Raw genomic sequence first — 17,663 nt, forward strand, 5'->3', positions numbered from 1 at the left:
TCGTCCCATGTTTCAAATGTATGGTTTCATTTGGGTAATGCGATTCCACAGTAATAAATAAACAATAAAATAAACCTAAGACAACGTGGAATACAGAGAAACATAAGACGGTCAAGATCGGTTAAACATTGTGAAGTAAGCGAAAAGGCGAGCTGCAGTGTGACCAGAACCACGAAATTACACTTCTCTGGCCTCTGGTACATATTTTTAATTTTATTTCATAACAGCAACCGTGTGATAGCAGGTGTGATTATATTGTGCAGTGTTTTAAAACTTGTAAGAAAAGTATTTATTTTTACTTAAACTATCGCTAGCCTTTTTGATTACTTCGTTGCTGAGAACATGACATTATACAACGTTACAGCTCTATATATTTTTACTCCACGGTGGGGGAATAAAAAGACTACACCATTGGCGGATATCAGGAGAGGCTTGGGATACTGAAAACCTTAAAAGTTAAAGTTATTGTTAAATTTATTTTTATTTCAACAAATCTCTCACTAAAAAATAAATAAAAGTAGGTATTTTGGAAAACACAAATTTTAAGTTTTAAGGTTTTTAGTATCCCAAACTCCCCCCCCCCCTGATGTGCCCGCAAATAGACTTCTTAACGATATAAATGTCCAATACTTATTGTTTTCATATATATTTAAAGGACAACTAGGTGTTTTACTACTTTGTATAGTAAATAACGACGCGGGCGTTTTGACTATTAAAAACCGTTATAATTCAAACGAATATAGTATTTTAAAATGATTAAAATGAATACAATAGTACCTAATAATGTATCGACACAACGAACTATTCGTTTACACACGATTTATATCTACTAACTCAATACAAGAGTGTAAATAGTCAAAGTTACATAAATTGATGTAGTAAGCTAACACGAGTATAACGTGAAACTAAAAACTAAAAAAAAAGTTACATTTTTCATTGTTTTAATTATCATTATTATTGTTATTATAACTACAATGTTTTTTTTTATTTGAGCTGCACCAACACCATGAAGTATGTAACAACAGCTCCCAGAACCTAGATAAATGAGTAAAACACATTATATAGTATAAAAATAAATTTCCATTTAAAGTGTATGCGGGTAAAATTGAGTGTGTTATTTATTTTCTATTCTTTTTAATATAGCAGCTTCTTTCAAGTAAATTCGTTAACTCCTATCCAGGATAACGTTATTTTAATTCAACTAATTACAACACTAACGAGAAAATTATATTGCCTAGTGATCAATACTTCGTAAACAGAGAGTAGACAAGTTCGAGTATTATACATATGGACTCAGTTATGCAAAGCAATGGAGACATTTAAGAAGACGTGGCCGGTAGAATAAAGTGTGAAGGGTTGAGAAATAAAATGTTCGGCAAAACAGTATTTTTTTTTAGAGAGAAAGGAATATTTTTAAGTAGTTTAAGAGTTTTGTCAAAAGTTGGAAAAACTGAAATGGTCTGAGCATGATTGAAGAAGAAAGCGAACCGAAATAGTACAGCGGGTGTGATCGGTTTGGAGTGCTGGAGGAATTGAGAGGTAGATGGAAGACCGGGATATTGTTAAAATAAAGACCCACAGTTTAGGAATGAAATGTAGATAAAGAAAGGACAACGACGAGAGAAGCGTGATGGGAAAGAGTTAAGTAATGGGCGATGCTACTCGTTTGAGAAAAATAGACAAACTATTTGATACAAGAAATTTCATGTCGCCATTTTCGCGTCACACATTCATTTTCAGTAAGAGATAAGAGATTAGCGATTAGAGATAAGAGACAAAATCTGAGTGATAAGAGATATCGTATCCATGATTAATATTGTTTTTTATTCATTACCGAAGCGAATAAATCCAACGAGACGTTGAAAAACTTCGCTCCGGACACGATTAACGGTTTTTGACATTGCTGGCAAACGATTTGCACAAAGGTCTTTGCCTCTTCGGACCCGTCGTACCAGTGGCAACTGTAAGCCGCTTCCATTACCGACGAACTCTAAAAAATAATAACCATCAAAGACACGAATACCTTACCGAAAGCGATAAAGTTAATAAATAATAATCAATCACACACATTGTACATACTTCATTTTAAGATGCGGTAGGACATTAATTGTGCGGTAGGAAATTGTAAACGTGCAATTGATATCTAAAACACGTGCACTTGAGAAATAAGTAAAATATATAAGATATTACAATATAAGCAATACAATTAATTTTGGTTTTGATAATTCTGGAAAATCTTCAAATATCAATTTGTCATTTTCAAACCAGCTGTGTTATTAGTTACATTCAACGCATTTTTTATATGGTTTTGTAGATATAACATAATACATATTATGTATTTATTTTCCACGAATTCGTGAACGTTTTATTATTACAAGACTTTATATATTTAAACTTTGAAATGTTTTGATTTATATTAGTGCTGGGAATACTCGGATTTATCAAAATATACTTTCTGTCAAAATTAACAAATGACCCGGATTATCAAATTTAAAGATTTGAATTTTGTTTTACCCAAATTACCGTTATGTAACGGTAGTTTTATTATTTAACTTGAATTTAAAATAATAAATGAGGAATTAAGTCCCATTCCTAATTTACATTTCAGTAGCCTACTTAACCAAAATAAATTATTTTTTGGGTTACTACACCAAGTCAAAAGCCATTCGATTTTTTAATCAAATTATTCCCACTTTAGTATGAGGTACCTAAAAATATATTGAATAAATAAAATTAAAATTATGTTCTTATAATGTTGAACTACCAAAAGGGAGAACGAAATTTCACCAAACTAAATTACTGAAAAATATTATAACCAAATCGGTTGTAATAATATTAGCGCTCAGGTTTTTCAAGTTAACTGTCAGCTTTATTCAACGAATAATAACTCAAAGTTAACAACATCTTACATAATCGAGTAGGTAAATTTTTTTCGTCGTCCATCGAGTGTAACTTAATTTAAACTTTGATTTGTACACTCCGTCATTAATCACAAAAAACTACCACCGGTTCGTTATATAAAAAAAAATACTAATAATAATAAGCTGTGGAACTAGTACAATAAAACAAGGCGTACTACAATGTAGACTATTCAAATTATAACTACAATAAAACAACCCAATTAATAATAACAGGCATTTCGTCGACAAGGTCAACTTTGATTATATTTTTATTTTATACACATTTTAAAATGCGTTAAAATGTTGTCACCCATTGTGAAAAATTCGTTTGGATTTTCATTAATATAGTTTTTTTTTAAATTAAAAAATGACATTTTTCAAAAAAAAATTATGATTGAATAACTAATTTTGTTATTTGTTACTAGAGTTTTCCTGTACTCCAAGCTCACCTCTTCGATTAATTCGTTGCCGTGTATGCAAAACATGAAAATATGACCAAATGAGTACAACAAATATCCAATAGTAGAAAGTGCAAATACGCTCACTCCTTTTATCTGCAAATAAAACAAATCAAATCAATTGTATAACTGCGCTAGTATTATTTGAAATTTTTTTTTTTTTTTAAATCAATTTAATTCTTAGAAAGTGATAAAATTCTAATAATATTTCGCGCTCTAAGTAGTTAAATATTGCCTAAATTATTGTTTATTCGATGATCTAAAAAACTATTTAAATGAATTCAAAGATGTGATAAGATTGGACCAGAATGCGTCCTTCGAAATTATACAAAATGGGAAGAAGTAGAGAGACTTGGAAGTGGCAGCAATGGACTCCTCCTTAATGAACCGATGGACGGAAGAAGAAAAAGAAGGAAAATAATTATGGAACGAAATGTATTTACCTGCGAAAACTTGGAGAGGAAATTGTTTGTATGTTGGAAATTAACTCAACTCTTTTTTTTTCAAACAACTGACTTTTAAAAGCTAACGGACGATAACATTAAATATTAATATTGTAAAATAAACAAACCTGTGTCGCCTGGTATGCAAGTATAGTGAGTATGACGGTACTCACTAACATGTGCATCAGAAGGGCCGAACCGTAACACTCGGTTATGTAACTAACATATCTAAAAATTTTAAAGGTCATCATAATTAATAGTGTACGATTCAAGTTTTTTTTAAATTTAATTAATAAATGTTTATTTTCGACAACTCTCACTTGACAACATGTTTGTGCCTCTCGACCCAATACTTAATGGCTGATCTTACCAACACTTCTTGGTTGCTCGTTAACTTGTTGGGACCTTTACCGTTCGATCCAGAGCCTATTTTCAAACCGTATTCGGTCGTCTCGTTTATATACGTCTCCTTGTAGTCGCCATCTGCAAAAGGGAAAAAAAGACTTTTGTCTTATGTACTCGGACACCAAAAAAAACCATGTACTTAGGAATACTCCAAAACCGACGTTGTATGTGTAAACAAAAATACAACACACATCGCAATGTTGTAATACATATCATTAAATGTTATAGTTCTATGATGTTCAAATGTACCATCATAATATATTGTCCTGCACTCAGCAACGGAGTAATCGAGAAGCCGATCTACGGTGTGGCCACTTTAAGAAGGCTAGCGATAGTTTAATAGAAATAAATACTTTTTTTTACAAGTTGTTAAACACCGCACAGTATAGCCCTTATCAACTAAATAGATAAACAGATAAATTCTAATTTCGCATGACAATATTATGAATATTACGTAACCCACGGCTGTAGTAATTGAACAACAATAAAAATATGTCCCAGAGAAGTGTAGATTCGTCATTGTGGTCACATTGTAGTTCGCATTTTCGCTTACTTCATAATATTTTACTTATTGCGACCCACTGGTTTTAAGTGCCCCTTATAAGGCCAACTAATACCAAATAGTGTCACAAAATCACAAGTCCATAACAAGGACTTTAGTTATTATTTTTGCAACATTTAAAGATGAAAAAAAAAGTGTTCTATTATTAAGGTCAGGTATTTAAGTATTGGGCGAGTAATCGCTGTAAGGACTTTCCATTTGTATTGTTTTTTTTTTTTATTTAATTATAACCGCTGCAGTGCGATAAATGATGTAATCTTAAACGTCTGACATGTAAGGTTGCATCTCATTGTAATTTGCATTTGTCGTTATTATTATAGTATTGATAACCATAAGTATAACCGTTTCATCATGTAACTAGATCTGGTAAGCGATTTACTTTTAAACGACCATTATTTAACATACTTTTCAAGTTTCATCATAATCGCAGGAATTGTTGGACAGATAGTAACAATATCTGAACTATAATTGTTTAACAGCTAAAAAAAAATATATGTATGTAATCACACATAGCTATACTTATATTGTCTTATGTACTTATGTCACTTGGATGTATTCTGATTACACAAACGGTTATAATTAAATAAAATCATGCTTAATTCTTTAACAAAAAATAAAAAATAAATAAATACGAATTTTATACAATTTGTCTGTAATGTATATGTATTTTAGCTAAAGACGCAAAGCAAATTGTGGACCTGGATAAATATAGCATTTTGTTTTTTACTCGTGTGACAATATAGCTACAACAACATTGACCTATAATAGTGCACATTTCGAAAAACGAATAAGCAATTTCAAAAATAACATGTAAAAATTTTAAAAAATAACTTCATTTAATTTCTATAAAAAGATCAGATAAATTATCAAAAGGCTAAGAAATAATATGATGATTTTAATTTCCAGTGCCAACAATTTTTTTTTTTATTAGTATAACTATGTGTAAAAAATCTAAAATTCATATAATGTAAAATATTTTTGCCATATTTTTGGGTTTTACTTAAAATATTTTTTAAGCGATCCGTCAGGATTTAATTATTGCAATTTTCCATAATCAAGGAATAATTTTTATTTCGGCTAATTTTAACTGGTGTAGTATGAATTTTATATTTAAATCAAATTAATTATCGAAATAATAGTCAAATAATACATTTTACATAACTGAAGATATTTATGTAATTGCAGTCGAAAGACCAAACTGGAGCATTAAATTTGCCGTTCTGGTAACACTGGTACACAATTGTGTTTTGAATCCCTGATTTGTCATCATATACCAAGGTTATTAGATAAAAATAACTTTTATTTTATAATCTTGATCATATGCCACGTTAGTGAGGGCCAACAAGACGGGGTGCATGTGGGTAAATACCTACTTGGAGCATTTTGGATTATAGAGCCGATTTTATAATAAAAGTGTCAAAAAGAAGCCTAATTATAGTTCAAAAATATTTTTCAAAGCGTTTTTTTCCCCCAATTTTTAGAAAATATTTTTATGGAATTTAGCCAATGCGCAGTATCACCAAAAAGTATCGATTTTTGTTTTACCACCCGGTTAAACTGAGTCGTTTCCAATTACTATGAATATTATATATTTTGTACATTATGATGTATCTTATAAATTCAGCTATTATGTTAATGTTGCATCACATTAGACAACAGGGAGATTATAAAGTTTGGCCACATTGGCCAAAAGGTCTTAGAATGAGTAACACGATTCCGCAATTTATAATTATTACACACAGCTATTGTAAGCAATTAGAAATTTGGAAAATAAAAACATAATTTTCTAAAACTTATAAATTGTAACGTATTATTTAATAAACAGTGACAAACACTACAACAATATTGTATATTCTGACCTCATAATTAAGATATTTTTCATCACAACACTTTTAAAAAAAGTGATTAGAAAAAGTAAAGTAGCCAGAAGGTAGTACGTTTACTTATCTTAGTTCGACGATTTTCCATTCCACAATATTGATATTCTATGTTACAAGCAACCACTATAGTTCATAATCAATAAGCTTACATTAAATTTTGTTCTCTCAATTAAATATTTTTTAAGCAACGGTTTAGCTAAAGCGATAAGTTGTTCTGTAGTTGTCTTATACAATATCTTAATTTACACTTGTCAAGAAAGTCAAAGTCAATAACAATACTTGTGTTCGTCGGCAAGGTTGTCCATTGGATTATATTATAATTTTTACTTTAAAATTTGAATTTCGATCCGGGGTGCCAAGTATTACTTAAGTAAACAATAATGTTGTGTACATTTATTTTTTCGAAACTTACCAATAGTGTTTGCTAATTGTTTTTTGGCGGAAGAAGCGCGAAACATATCGGTCGGGTTAGGAGCAGCCGTGTCCAGTGCTGCACTTAACTCGATCAATGGGTTCAGGATCTCCTTTAAATGTTTTAGTTGCTCGCAGGCGTGTATGACAAACGACGAAAACAACACTTCCAACAAGTTAGCGTGACTGAGTGTAAAGAATATAAAATAGAACTAAAACATATTTGAAATAGGTATATTAATATCTAAAAAAATATATTAAAATGTATAATTATTGTCAAAAACACATTCGTATCACAAACATCTTGCAATTCAACTAATAATAATTTATTTCCAACATTCGTCGAACTTCATAGAGGTTCCGACCATAATCTTCTTCTTCCACATGACATGTCTTCTCTCGACCTTAAATTTTCTTCTTTTTGTCTCTCGTCTCGTATCCTATCTTTTTGAGATTGGCCGGTAAAAATAAACGGAAATTTTACATTCTTTAATCTCCAACCTAGCACCACCTTGCCTGACTGCCATGTCTTCCTACTCCTCCCATCTATCTATCTATCTCTGTCCATACATCCTTAAATCTAACCTAACCAGCGCTGATTGTTTCATTTCAGCTGTTGGTTTTCCAATGTGTTTTTATTTTTGATACTATCCTGTTGCCATTTACTGTCATGGAGGTTCATTCGCTGAGACAGTGATCAATGTTCATAGCAGTTCTCTACTTTTAATTCTTATACGGGCCCTCTTAGTTTAACACGGATTAAATAAAACCGGATGGCGCACTTCCTATTCAAACAATGTAATTCCCTAAAATGTAAACAAACCAATACCCTCCTCAAATACGTGTTCCACTGATTAAAACATTTGTCTTAAAGAGAAATTATTGTTTCATAACTACGAATCACTTAATTTGTTGATTGTTAACACAGATATATTTTACAAATTATTTAATAACGTATTCTAGTAAAATGTGTTCTACGGTAATTTCATTCTTCGTATGTGTGGTCACACTGATCTCAGGAGAGATCCAGTTATTAGTAAATTCCGAAGTAACACCCTATGGTTTTATCTAACCTGTGGTTAGGTATGAGTACAAAAATAACCACAATAAAATTTTGATAACATAATGTAAACATTGCCGTCTTACCAAATGGCGACCAAACTTTAGTTTTAAGTATACGTTTAAATGCACAGACTATATGAAAATAGATAACTCACTCGGCCGAAAACGTAGGAAATTAAAAAAAAATATTGATTAGCGACTCGCGACGATATCAGTGTGGCCGCACGGATTAGTATGAATAATTGTGCAGATATTTTACGATATTATTGTACGATCTCTTGTATCAGTCATACGATTTAAACGATAACTGACTGTATGTACCTATTATCACAGATTAGATTAGATTTCTTTTTATCTAATCTGTGATGTTTCCTATGGAATATTCTGCTCGAATCTGCGGTCACACTGATTTCGTTTTTCATTCGTGTGACGTCATTGTTTTTGTTTACATGCCGAGTGTGCTTTTTGATTTCGTATCTGTCTGTGATATTATATTTTATGTCTGTGACACTATTGCACAGTGCTCGTGGTACTTTACCTGATAGACAAAGGCCACGAGATAACCTATCCCGTGAGACGCGTCCCACGGATACCACGAGTTCAACATTAGTCTGGGGATTGGTACGGCCATGGTTTTGTTATAAGATTCGGGATTGGGAACGTCGTAAACGCTTTCGCCAACAAATGTAATCATCGTCCAACTGACGGTGGAAAACACGGTAACCACCGAAACTATAACTAACAGCTGACGCATTCGAGCCAACGACCTCGCGTGAAATCTAAAACAAACAAACAAATCGGTTTTTTTTTCAAACGTTAATTGCCATATTAAACGTTTGTTTTTATGTAATGGTAAATTAATAATAATTATTATAACTGCCTGTGGTTGTTTTCATAGCACATTACGATTTGTATCCATCCAATAGGTACCATCCGATCTATAACCTTTGGTGTTGTCCATTGTGTATAATGATAACACATCTCCGTGATAATAATTATAGCACAGAAATAATAATATTAGCATATTGACAGCAATTATTATTAGGTGACCTATTATTTCGGCATATAAGTATGCAGAGTTGTTATGTTACCCGTTATTCATAAAGACAAACCAAGGCCATCGCGTCGTTCAAAAGGTTGTGACCTCCGAATTCTCAAGATAGCAAAAACGCGAATATCGCTTACTCACATGTCTTGTATAATAATATTATGCCTACTAACATTATAGATAAATACTTAAAAAAAAAATTGAACGTAAACAAACTAAGTACGACGAAATTGTCTGATTACAGCGGGTGATTCATTAAGGAAAAGACATTGATTTGCTCTTAAAATGATTGCAGTTTTTCTTTTTGGAGATGTTTTAAATTATGATACCCATTGTAGTATATTAGACAATGTTCAAATTTTTAACTTTTTCAATATTTTTCAGATTGCTATCGACTTTTGAAACTTAAATAGAAACGTATATACATATTTAAATAACATTTTTAATTAAGAATAATTTGCTAAAAAGCAAATAACAAAAACAAAAATAATAAAATTGCAATAATTTTAAGAGAAAATGAGTGTCATATCCTTAATGAATCGCCCTGTATACGTAACATTATCACATACCCACCTTGTTTTTTTTTTTGATATGCCATTTCAAACATCAATTTATAATAATAGAATATTTAAACTTTAAACGGTCATCTACAAAAGGTGCACAAATGTATATAATAAACGAACTAATTAAAAAAATATAAAAATCCTTAGTGTTCATAGGTGCAAAAAATCGATCATTTTTGCAAGGACTAAAGTCTCTGTCATAAAAATTTAAAGAATAGCCTATGGTTGCTGAATTTGTTTTTTTTTGGGAGGAGGAATTTTTCAAGTGGTCTAAACCCCTTTCAACACTACCCCTACCCCTCTATTTGTGTCACTGTTAGGGCTGACAAAGTGGTAAAAGAAAAAAAACATAGATTCATTGCTAATAATAATTCTTTCAAACCCCTACAATGTTATGTAATATTATGTGTAGTAAGAAATAGCATAGGTATTGTGAAAATAGAGGTTATCTAGTCATATGATAATGATGGTAACTATTATGAGAAAACTCATTTAGATATTATATTATTTTTTTCTTCAAAACTATAATCTTATTTATTTTGAATATAAATGATAGCGAGAAGTCCTAAAAATATACTTGTTGTAAATTATAATTTTAGACCTCGTTAATAAATAATATTGTCTACAATTATTCCGAACTCATCTCATCAGTCATCACAACATATAGTATATAATACTAATACAATCAACTTGGTAAAACAGTAATTTAGACAAATGTAAACAATATTTCGTTAAAATAAGTAGTCGCTAGATTATTTTTTAAGATCCTTTTAACCTTTTTTTTTACGTTGGTTACTATTGATTATCTTTTTTATAACCTTGACACTTAAGTATAGAGTTCTAGCAATCATAAAATATTCATAAAAAAAGTTATAAAATAAGACAAAGGTGGAATATTAGTTATTAAATATCGTTTCTACGAAAAATAAAAACGTTATATCTAATAGCAGGGTAAAGTTTTTAATCGACGTGCTAGCTACATACAACGTAATATAGGTAGTCAAACACTTAAATAACTTAAAAGGTAAATAATTTTATTTTGTGAATAAATACTTAATTATTCTATTGTACTCAAAAAGTAAGTCAGTAATTTTCCCTTTCCTGAATTCAAAGCTACCCTGCAATCATGTAAAGAGACATTATTTTTATCTTTATAAATACCCGTACGACTGTACCCATAAACCAAGTAAAATTATGTTTGTAGCATAAAAAAAAAGTCTCAATTGTAATATTTAAATCTTGGATAAACGCACTATGATGATCTGACATATTTACCACGTACAATAGATGTCAATTTTCCAGGTTAATTAATACATACTGTCTATTTGAACGGTTCCCGTTTGGAAATTTACTTAGGCAAATAAATAAACGTTTAAAACAATTGTTTTGTACTATAAGGTTTTTTTTTAAAACAAAAAACGTTTCAATTACAATGGTTTGAATTTAAATAAATTCAAGTTTGATTGATAAATAGTTGTTAAGATTTAAAAATTGTCTTGTACAAATGACAGGGTGAGTAGGTTGTGATTTTTAATTAAATACAATATATTAAAACACATATAAAATGTTTTATTTATATTATGTATATTAACTACTGTCCATTATTTTTAATTTTCAGTGGCCAAAACCACAGCTACCAAACATTAGTTTCTATACTAGTAGCTACTAAATAATAGTATGTACATTCTAAACTTGTTTTAATATTAATACATATTATAAGAGTTATTATAAAAACAACGATTTTAAAAGCTGTCTATATTTTGATGACTAGTGAAACTATTCGGTGAAATCAATTTTTATACCCAGAGTTGGCAGATTTAATATTTGCTTTTTTTTTGTCCTGAAAACATAATATTTTTTATGCATTTATTTTTCACCGGTTTGCGTATCGATCGATCAACATATTTAATTTGGACGATATTCATAAAATTTAGTAGCAGAACTCAATTAGGAAAATATCTGTTATTTTTACGTCAAACATGATAATTATATGGTTTATATAATATTATGAAACAACATTAACACCCGACAAATAACTGAATACCAATAATGATCTACCAACATGACGACGAAATAAGTATTTTTAACCTCTAAAAATATATTTTAAAAAAACCAATCCGTACAAATATGTGTATCATAATTAGTTCTTTAGATATTTGTAGTACCTACCTAATGATGAATAAATAACACCTCAATTGAAAATTATTGCTATCTTTATTTTTGTTTGGTTTTTATCTCGCTTTGAGTGTCTACGAGATGGGTTAGTATTTGAATTAAGTTCCAAGAATAGTATGGTAGACTTAAGACATATTTTACCTAATGAATACGTTTTTATGTATATTCATTTATGGTAATATTTTATTAGTAACATTTTCTAGTAGGTTTACGTTGCACGGGTAGATTCATAGTCTACTATAGATTACAAACTTGTTTTGTTGTAGTGACCACAAGATGCTAGTGTAAATATTTTACAGGACATGAGACAATGCTGAAAATAACTAATTTTGAGTAAACAAATTTGTATGTATGCACTTAAGATTATAATAACTGTCGGTGATATTTTACCTAAACTGGTTACTGATAAGAAACGGATAAGGATAACAACAAAATATTACAGTGAGTAAATTGCCCAGGTGTACCAACCCCATGCTTAACGGTTTTTAATTTCGGAAAATTGTGATAATATTAGGACATGGCTAATTTATAATGTACATAATATTATGATTTTTTACTCTAAATGTTTAAGTACCTGGAGTAAGATTCTGCAAACAGCGGATGCGGAGAAGTGTTGTTCCAACAGCCTAGTGTCCTGTAAAATGACTTGGTGCCCGAGCTAAAGTACAAGTATTTAATCATGGAATGAGCGAAAAACAACGTAGTCACCACGCCGGCGGCCAACTGATCCGAACTGTAGGATTTAGTTATCATAAACATCACAATAAACAAATACTGTGAGTAAATCAGTATTGTGGTAATCCAACTGTAGATTTTCCTCAGCAGCACAGCGAATCCGGAATAGTCGTCGTAGTATTCAGATATGAACAAACCGGACATCTGTATCAACCGAATGTTCGGCCACAGATCCTTAATAAGTCCGTCTTTTTTGAAAACCATTGTCCTATCAAAACAATAATACTTCATATGATTGGTAATGTTTAAATATAAAAATCACAGGACTTAGTTGATATCATTAATGTGGCTATTCATATGTAACCTTATTTATTCATATTGCAACCTCGGTGTTAATTTAAAAAATTAAGGTACTAGATTTATATTATTAGTTAATAGTTGTATAATTTAAACGATTAACGGTTTTACGCGTTATTTAAATTATTAGAGTATAATTATTAGAGTATTATTATTAATTATTACCTTCACTACCGACAATATTGATTGCGAACACCAAATACCGACATCTATAATGTAGTGGCGACACTGATTAAAATACTAATTTTATTATAGACAGGTTTGTAACTACGTCACATGACAGCAAAAATTTGTATTTTATTCTTAGTCTTTTAAACATAAGAGTTGCAAATTGTGTTAAAATAAATAATAATAATTGAAAATGTATTGGACATAGTAATGTCTTAGTATATAAAGAAACTTGTCAATTTATAATTTATTTTTATTTTTTTGTATAAGTGATAATTAAAAATTGTAATTACATTTCCTTACATTAACCACAACTACTATAATAATGTGCGTTTCTTGTAAATTACCACTGCCCCTATGTATTCTCACTTAATTATTCTATAAGCTGTTCTATTCTCCTTAGCTAACAACAATTGTGATAATTTGATGTTTTAAGTTTTGCATAACCATTTTCTTTTTCTTTGCCTAATCACATTTGACAAGTCACAAGAGTGGAACATCCGTGCTCTTTTACAGCAATATGATCTATCCGTAACCAGCTGACCTAACCATGTTAACTCTATCAACTTCAGTGAAATTACTTCACCTTCGTTTTCTGTAAATTCTGTACTTTTACAACACTTATTAATAACGTTAATGTTTAACACATACTTATATTAATCACAATAACTGCCGGTAATTAGTGTTCGTAATTTTTAAAAAAAATTAAATATTAAACGTTAAATTTATAAGGCCGAAGAGAATATCAACACTAGAATAACATACAGTGTTTTTAAAAACAATCTATTGACTTTGTCCTTGATTTTTTTTTTTGTGCTTCTTATTTAAACAGATTATTAACCTTGTACAACAATTAAACATCTTGACTATTACTAGTAGAGATTCGCCTAAGTAGCATTTTTTTAAATGCATTTTTAAATGAATTCATTCGAAGGCCGACCTTTTGTTTTCGGTAAGCTTTGCGTTGATCAATGGACGATAACCGATTTTCTCGCTGTGTGGAAATCGTTCATTAACCGACATAGTTTATAAAACATAATTTGTATAAAAAAAATGCTTGGCCTTTTGATGAATGAAAATCCGTTAACCGTGTCAAGGTCGAGAGAATTTCTAAACTTAGCTCCCACAAAGTTTTAATTAAAAACCAGAGGGTTTTTTTTTAAATTGCGATTAAACATTTTGATAATACCAACTCAATTAAACAGACAACGCGAAAGTTTAATGAAACCCGACGATTTCATTGACAAATGATAATGAAAGTTTTATTGTATTTAAAAAAAAAAATGAATGACAAGTTAGCTTTAAATCTTTTTTAAACTGCATTGGTATAATAAATTCTAATTGAACTCGATTTTGCAGTCTTATCTGCAACGCGCCAACCACTCGAGTCCATTCAGTAAGTGTGTATTCAAGTAAAAAACTCAAAAGTTATTTGCTAATTAATCAGATTGAAATTCCAACGTAGGTAGGTATAATATTATGAGCTTAAGTGCTTAACTGTGTCTAAACAATTTAAATCAACTCGAAGACTTTTTCATTTTTTAGTCTTACCTTTTTCTGTATGTCTTACACGCCGAAACTACCAAACACACGTAGTGAAACACTTAAAAATGTTTGCAGAGCAAGACCTTGTATCCATGTACAGTTCTATTTGACGTTCCACACCAACTTCTTAGCAAGCTTCAAAGATACTGAACCGTAAACACAATCAGAAAATGTGTGACCCATAGTGGTCGTACTGGGTCAAACAATGGGAGGATCTTTTTGCCATGACCTACCTGTTTGGGGGATGATACCGTTTTAAATATTAAAGTCATTTATACACCGTAACTTTTTTTTTTCTCAAAAGACTATACCTGTATATTTTTTATTGCATTTATGAGAAAATTCCCACGGCCCTACGGAAACGGCGACGTTTCTCCTATTGTAATAATAGGTTCGGATACAGAAAATTAGCTGAAGAAATCAATATTATTTACTTATGTACACGGTGAAATTAGTAACCAACCCTCAACGCTCAACACGAAGGTACAGGACAAAAGTCCACGTGAACTAGGTTAGATAATAATAATATTATGTGGATCTTATTTGAAATTTGGCGCTCAAACGGAGTTCAGGGCCGAAGCAGTTGCCACCCCTGAATGTCAGGCAACCAAAATCGGTTTTAATTATTCATCGCTGTTGGATATACATTATGATATTATATTATATGACAATTAAAACACCTACTTATTAATTACGTGACATTCGTTTGCTTAATAGTCTATATTTACCTTGTCGAAACCTTTTATTTGGACTATTATAAAATATATAAGTAAAAGGAATTTTCCCAATTCTTCAAACAAATATCATTGCCCGATTACAAAGTTGGTACTTGTTTCAAACAAGTTGATAAAAAAAATGTATTAAAAAATAATCACTTACCTGTAAATAAGTTGTGAAAAACCAAACTTCCACAACGCATATGAATAAATTAAACATAGAATACGTTTTGCGAGTGTCAATTACATGCACACTGTGCGCTACTTCATAATTTAGAATAAGAGTCTGTGGTGTCAATATTTTTATCTCTTATCAGCTTTTAATCCCTCATCAATTAACTTCCTTATCACTATTAAATCTCTTATAAAATAAACTTTTAAAAAAACAATAATGATCAAAAATTATAAATGGTAAAAATTGGTATTTTTATAAATAATAATGAAAAGGGGTTGCCATACACTTTAACTAGTATATAACATAACTATAATTATAATAGCGGTTATAGATTTAAAACAATCCTCGATTTAAATGATATTAAAATGATAAATGATCTAATGGTATTTAATTGTATAAGTATATAATAATACATATAATTACCTATCGTGGTAATAAATATAAATGTTTGAAAATTGTAAGATATTGTGAAACATCATAGCCAATTATGTTTTCAAAAAGAAATCTACCAAATCGCAACTGATTTCTTATTTCAAAATAATGAGCGTCTTGCTTTAAGTTGGATACCTACCTACCCTCTCTGTGTATAAGATATTGGATGCTCTGAATACCGATATCGATTCAAATAGCAAAATGTTTTACACGTTTCTTTAATAGAATCTACAATTGATTGACCAAAAACGTAGATGACTATTTAAGACCAATGACCATATTACTATATATGCCGTTTCGAGCTCTTGCCGTAGGCAGTAAATCTGTAAAGCGTACTATGTAGTTTCATAATCTCGCAATAATATAATAATAATAATAATGATTAATGATAATTAAAAATCAATAAATCATTATGACTATGACAGTTTGAAGCAATGATAATGCTGTTATTCACTGTAGGAGTGGACTAGTTCCGCGTTCAAGAATCGTGCCAAGGTGTTTACTGTTGACATAATAGTAGTATGTAATATTATAATATTGTTATGAAAAACATAATATTATGACAGCCAACAAGGAAATTAGAAGCTGTCAATCATTATAGTGTTATAAATTAATTACCGGGAGGAGAAGAACTATAAAGTTTGCCTAAAATGTAAAAATATAGTTTGGGTTTTTTTATAAAGAAACATAAATTAATTTACGAAAATAATAGTGGTCACTTTTTTTTATATTGTATACAGTATTTTATTATAATATTCCATATTTTAAATAATATGAAAGATTATTCGAATTTGTTTTTTTTTATTATTATTATAGGCCGCGATAACACAGCTCTGTTGTCGAGACAATAAAATTATTTGTCATTACATGTACTCAAAAATAATAATATAATATATAATTAAGTATCATAATATAATTTTATCATAATATAAAATGAATAGGGCGAAGTGCGTCGCATTATTATGATGAAATTAATAACACGTCCATTTAATAATTTTCTAGAAAAAAACAACCAATTTTTATAGTAATTTTTTAATTATCTTTGTAACGCATTAACATCACACGATTCAACATGTTGAATTAAAATTAAATGAACCGTTAATATTTAGTATTAACCTATCTTTAATTGGAGTTCTAAGTCGAAAGTATGAACTAATGTTGACCATTGAAATGTATTTTCAGATTAATTCGTACAACCTTTAAGGTATTATTTTTAACATATACAATTTGTTTTATTTTCGTTTTTCCTATCTAGCAAAAACACCAATTAAAAATAAAAAAACCATAGGTATCCTCTGCCGAAAAATTATAAATAACTGAAAAGAAAGATAACAGATACAAAAACTATTTTATACTTTCAATTGAACGTGTACAAATACGGTATAAATATTTTATTCTTATTTTTAATTATCAATGAATATAACTATATTACTCATGTAAAAGCCACTTTGATGGTAAAAAATGGTTTAGATGTGACAAACTTGTAAGATTTTAGCTGGTCCGATTTCAATTCTATAAAAAGAGATAACAATTAAAATATACATAAATACGCGTGACAATTGTACAGCAAATTATGCTGTGATCTAATAGTATTATATAAGTATAGCTTATGGTGCAGAAATATACTTCTAAATATTAAATTATGAAAGCCTAATTTTGGAAGTATTGTATTTTATGGCGATTTTCCT

General features: G+C 29.9%; 1 protein-coding gene across 4 annotated transcripts; it reads right to left on the bottom strand.

Annotated features, from left to right (window-relative positions):
• Positions 1 to 784: 784 nt before the first annotated feature.
• LOC126838060 (odorant receptor coreceptor) lies at positions 785 to 14,792 on the bottom strand. 4 transcript variants are annotated; one of them, XM_050572175.1, is made up of 9 exons: positions 14,659 to 14,792; positions 12,482 to 12,850; positions 8,660 to 8,900; positions 7,061 to 7,271; positions 4,122 to 4,284; positions 3,930 to 4,029; positions 3,350 to 3,454; positions 1,835 to 1,990; positions 785 to 1,035 (listed from the first exon to the last, which is right to left on the bottom strand). In XM_050572175.1, exons 2-9 carry the CDS (start codon positions 12,844 to 12,846, stop codon positions 985 to 987), a joined length of 1,392 nt encoding a protein of 463 aa, XP_050428132.1. In that variant the 5' UTR covers positions 12,847 to 12,850; positions 14,659 to 14,792; the 3' UTR covers positions 785 to 984. The 4 variants fall into 4 exon arrangements, with proteins under 4 accessions (XP_050428132.1, XP_050428124.1, XP_050428139.1 ...); XM_050572167.1 differs by lacking the exon at positions 14,659 to 14,792 and adding an exon at positions 13,949 to 14,014; XM_050572182.1 differs by lacking the exons at positions 785 to 1,035; positions 14,659 to 14,792 and adding exons at positions 2,080 to 2,143; positions 13,949 to 14,014 and having other exon boundaries at positions 1,872 to 1,990.
• Positions 14,793 to 17,663: the final 2,871 nt, after the last annotated feature.

The sequence above is a fragment of the Adelges cooleyi genome, unplaced genomic scaffold (assembly GCF_023614345.1).
Source record: "Adelges cooleyi isolate 19-005CV unplaced genomic scaffold, UGA_ACOO_1.1 ACOO_flye_CR_arks_rails_tigmint_CR_PRNA_108, whole genome shotgun sequence".
Classification (NCBI taxonomy): domain Eukaryota; kingdom Metazoa; phylum Arthropoda; class Insecta; order Hemiptera; family Adelgidae; genus Adelges; species Adelges cooleyi.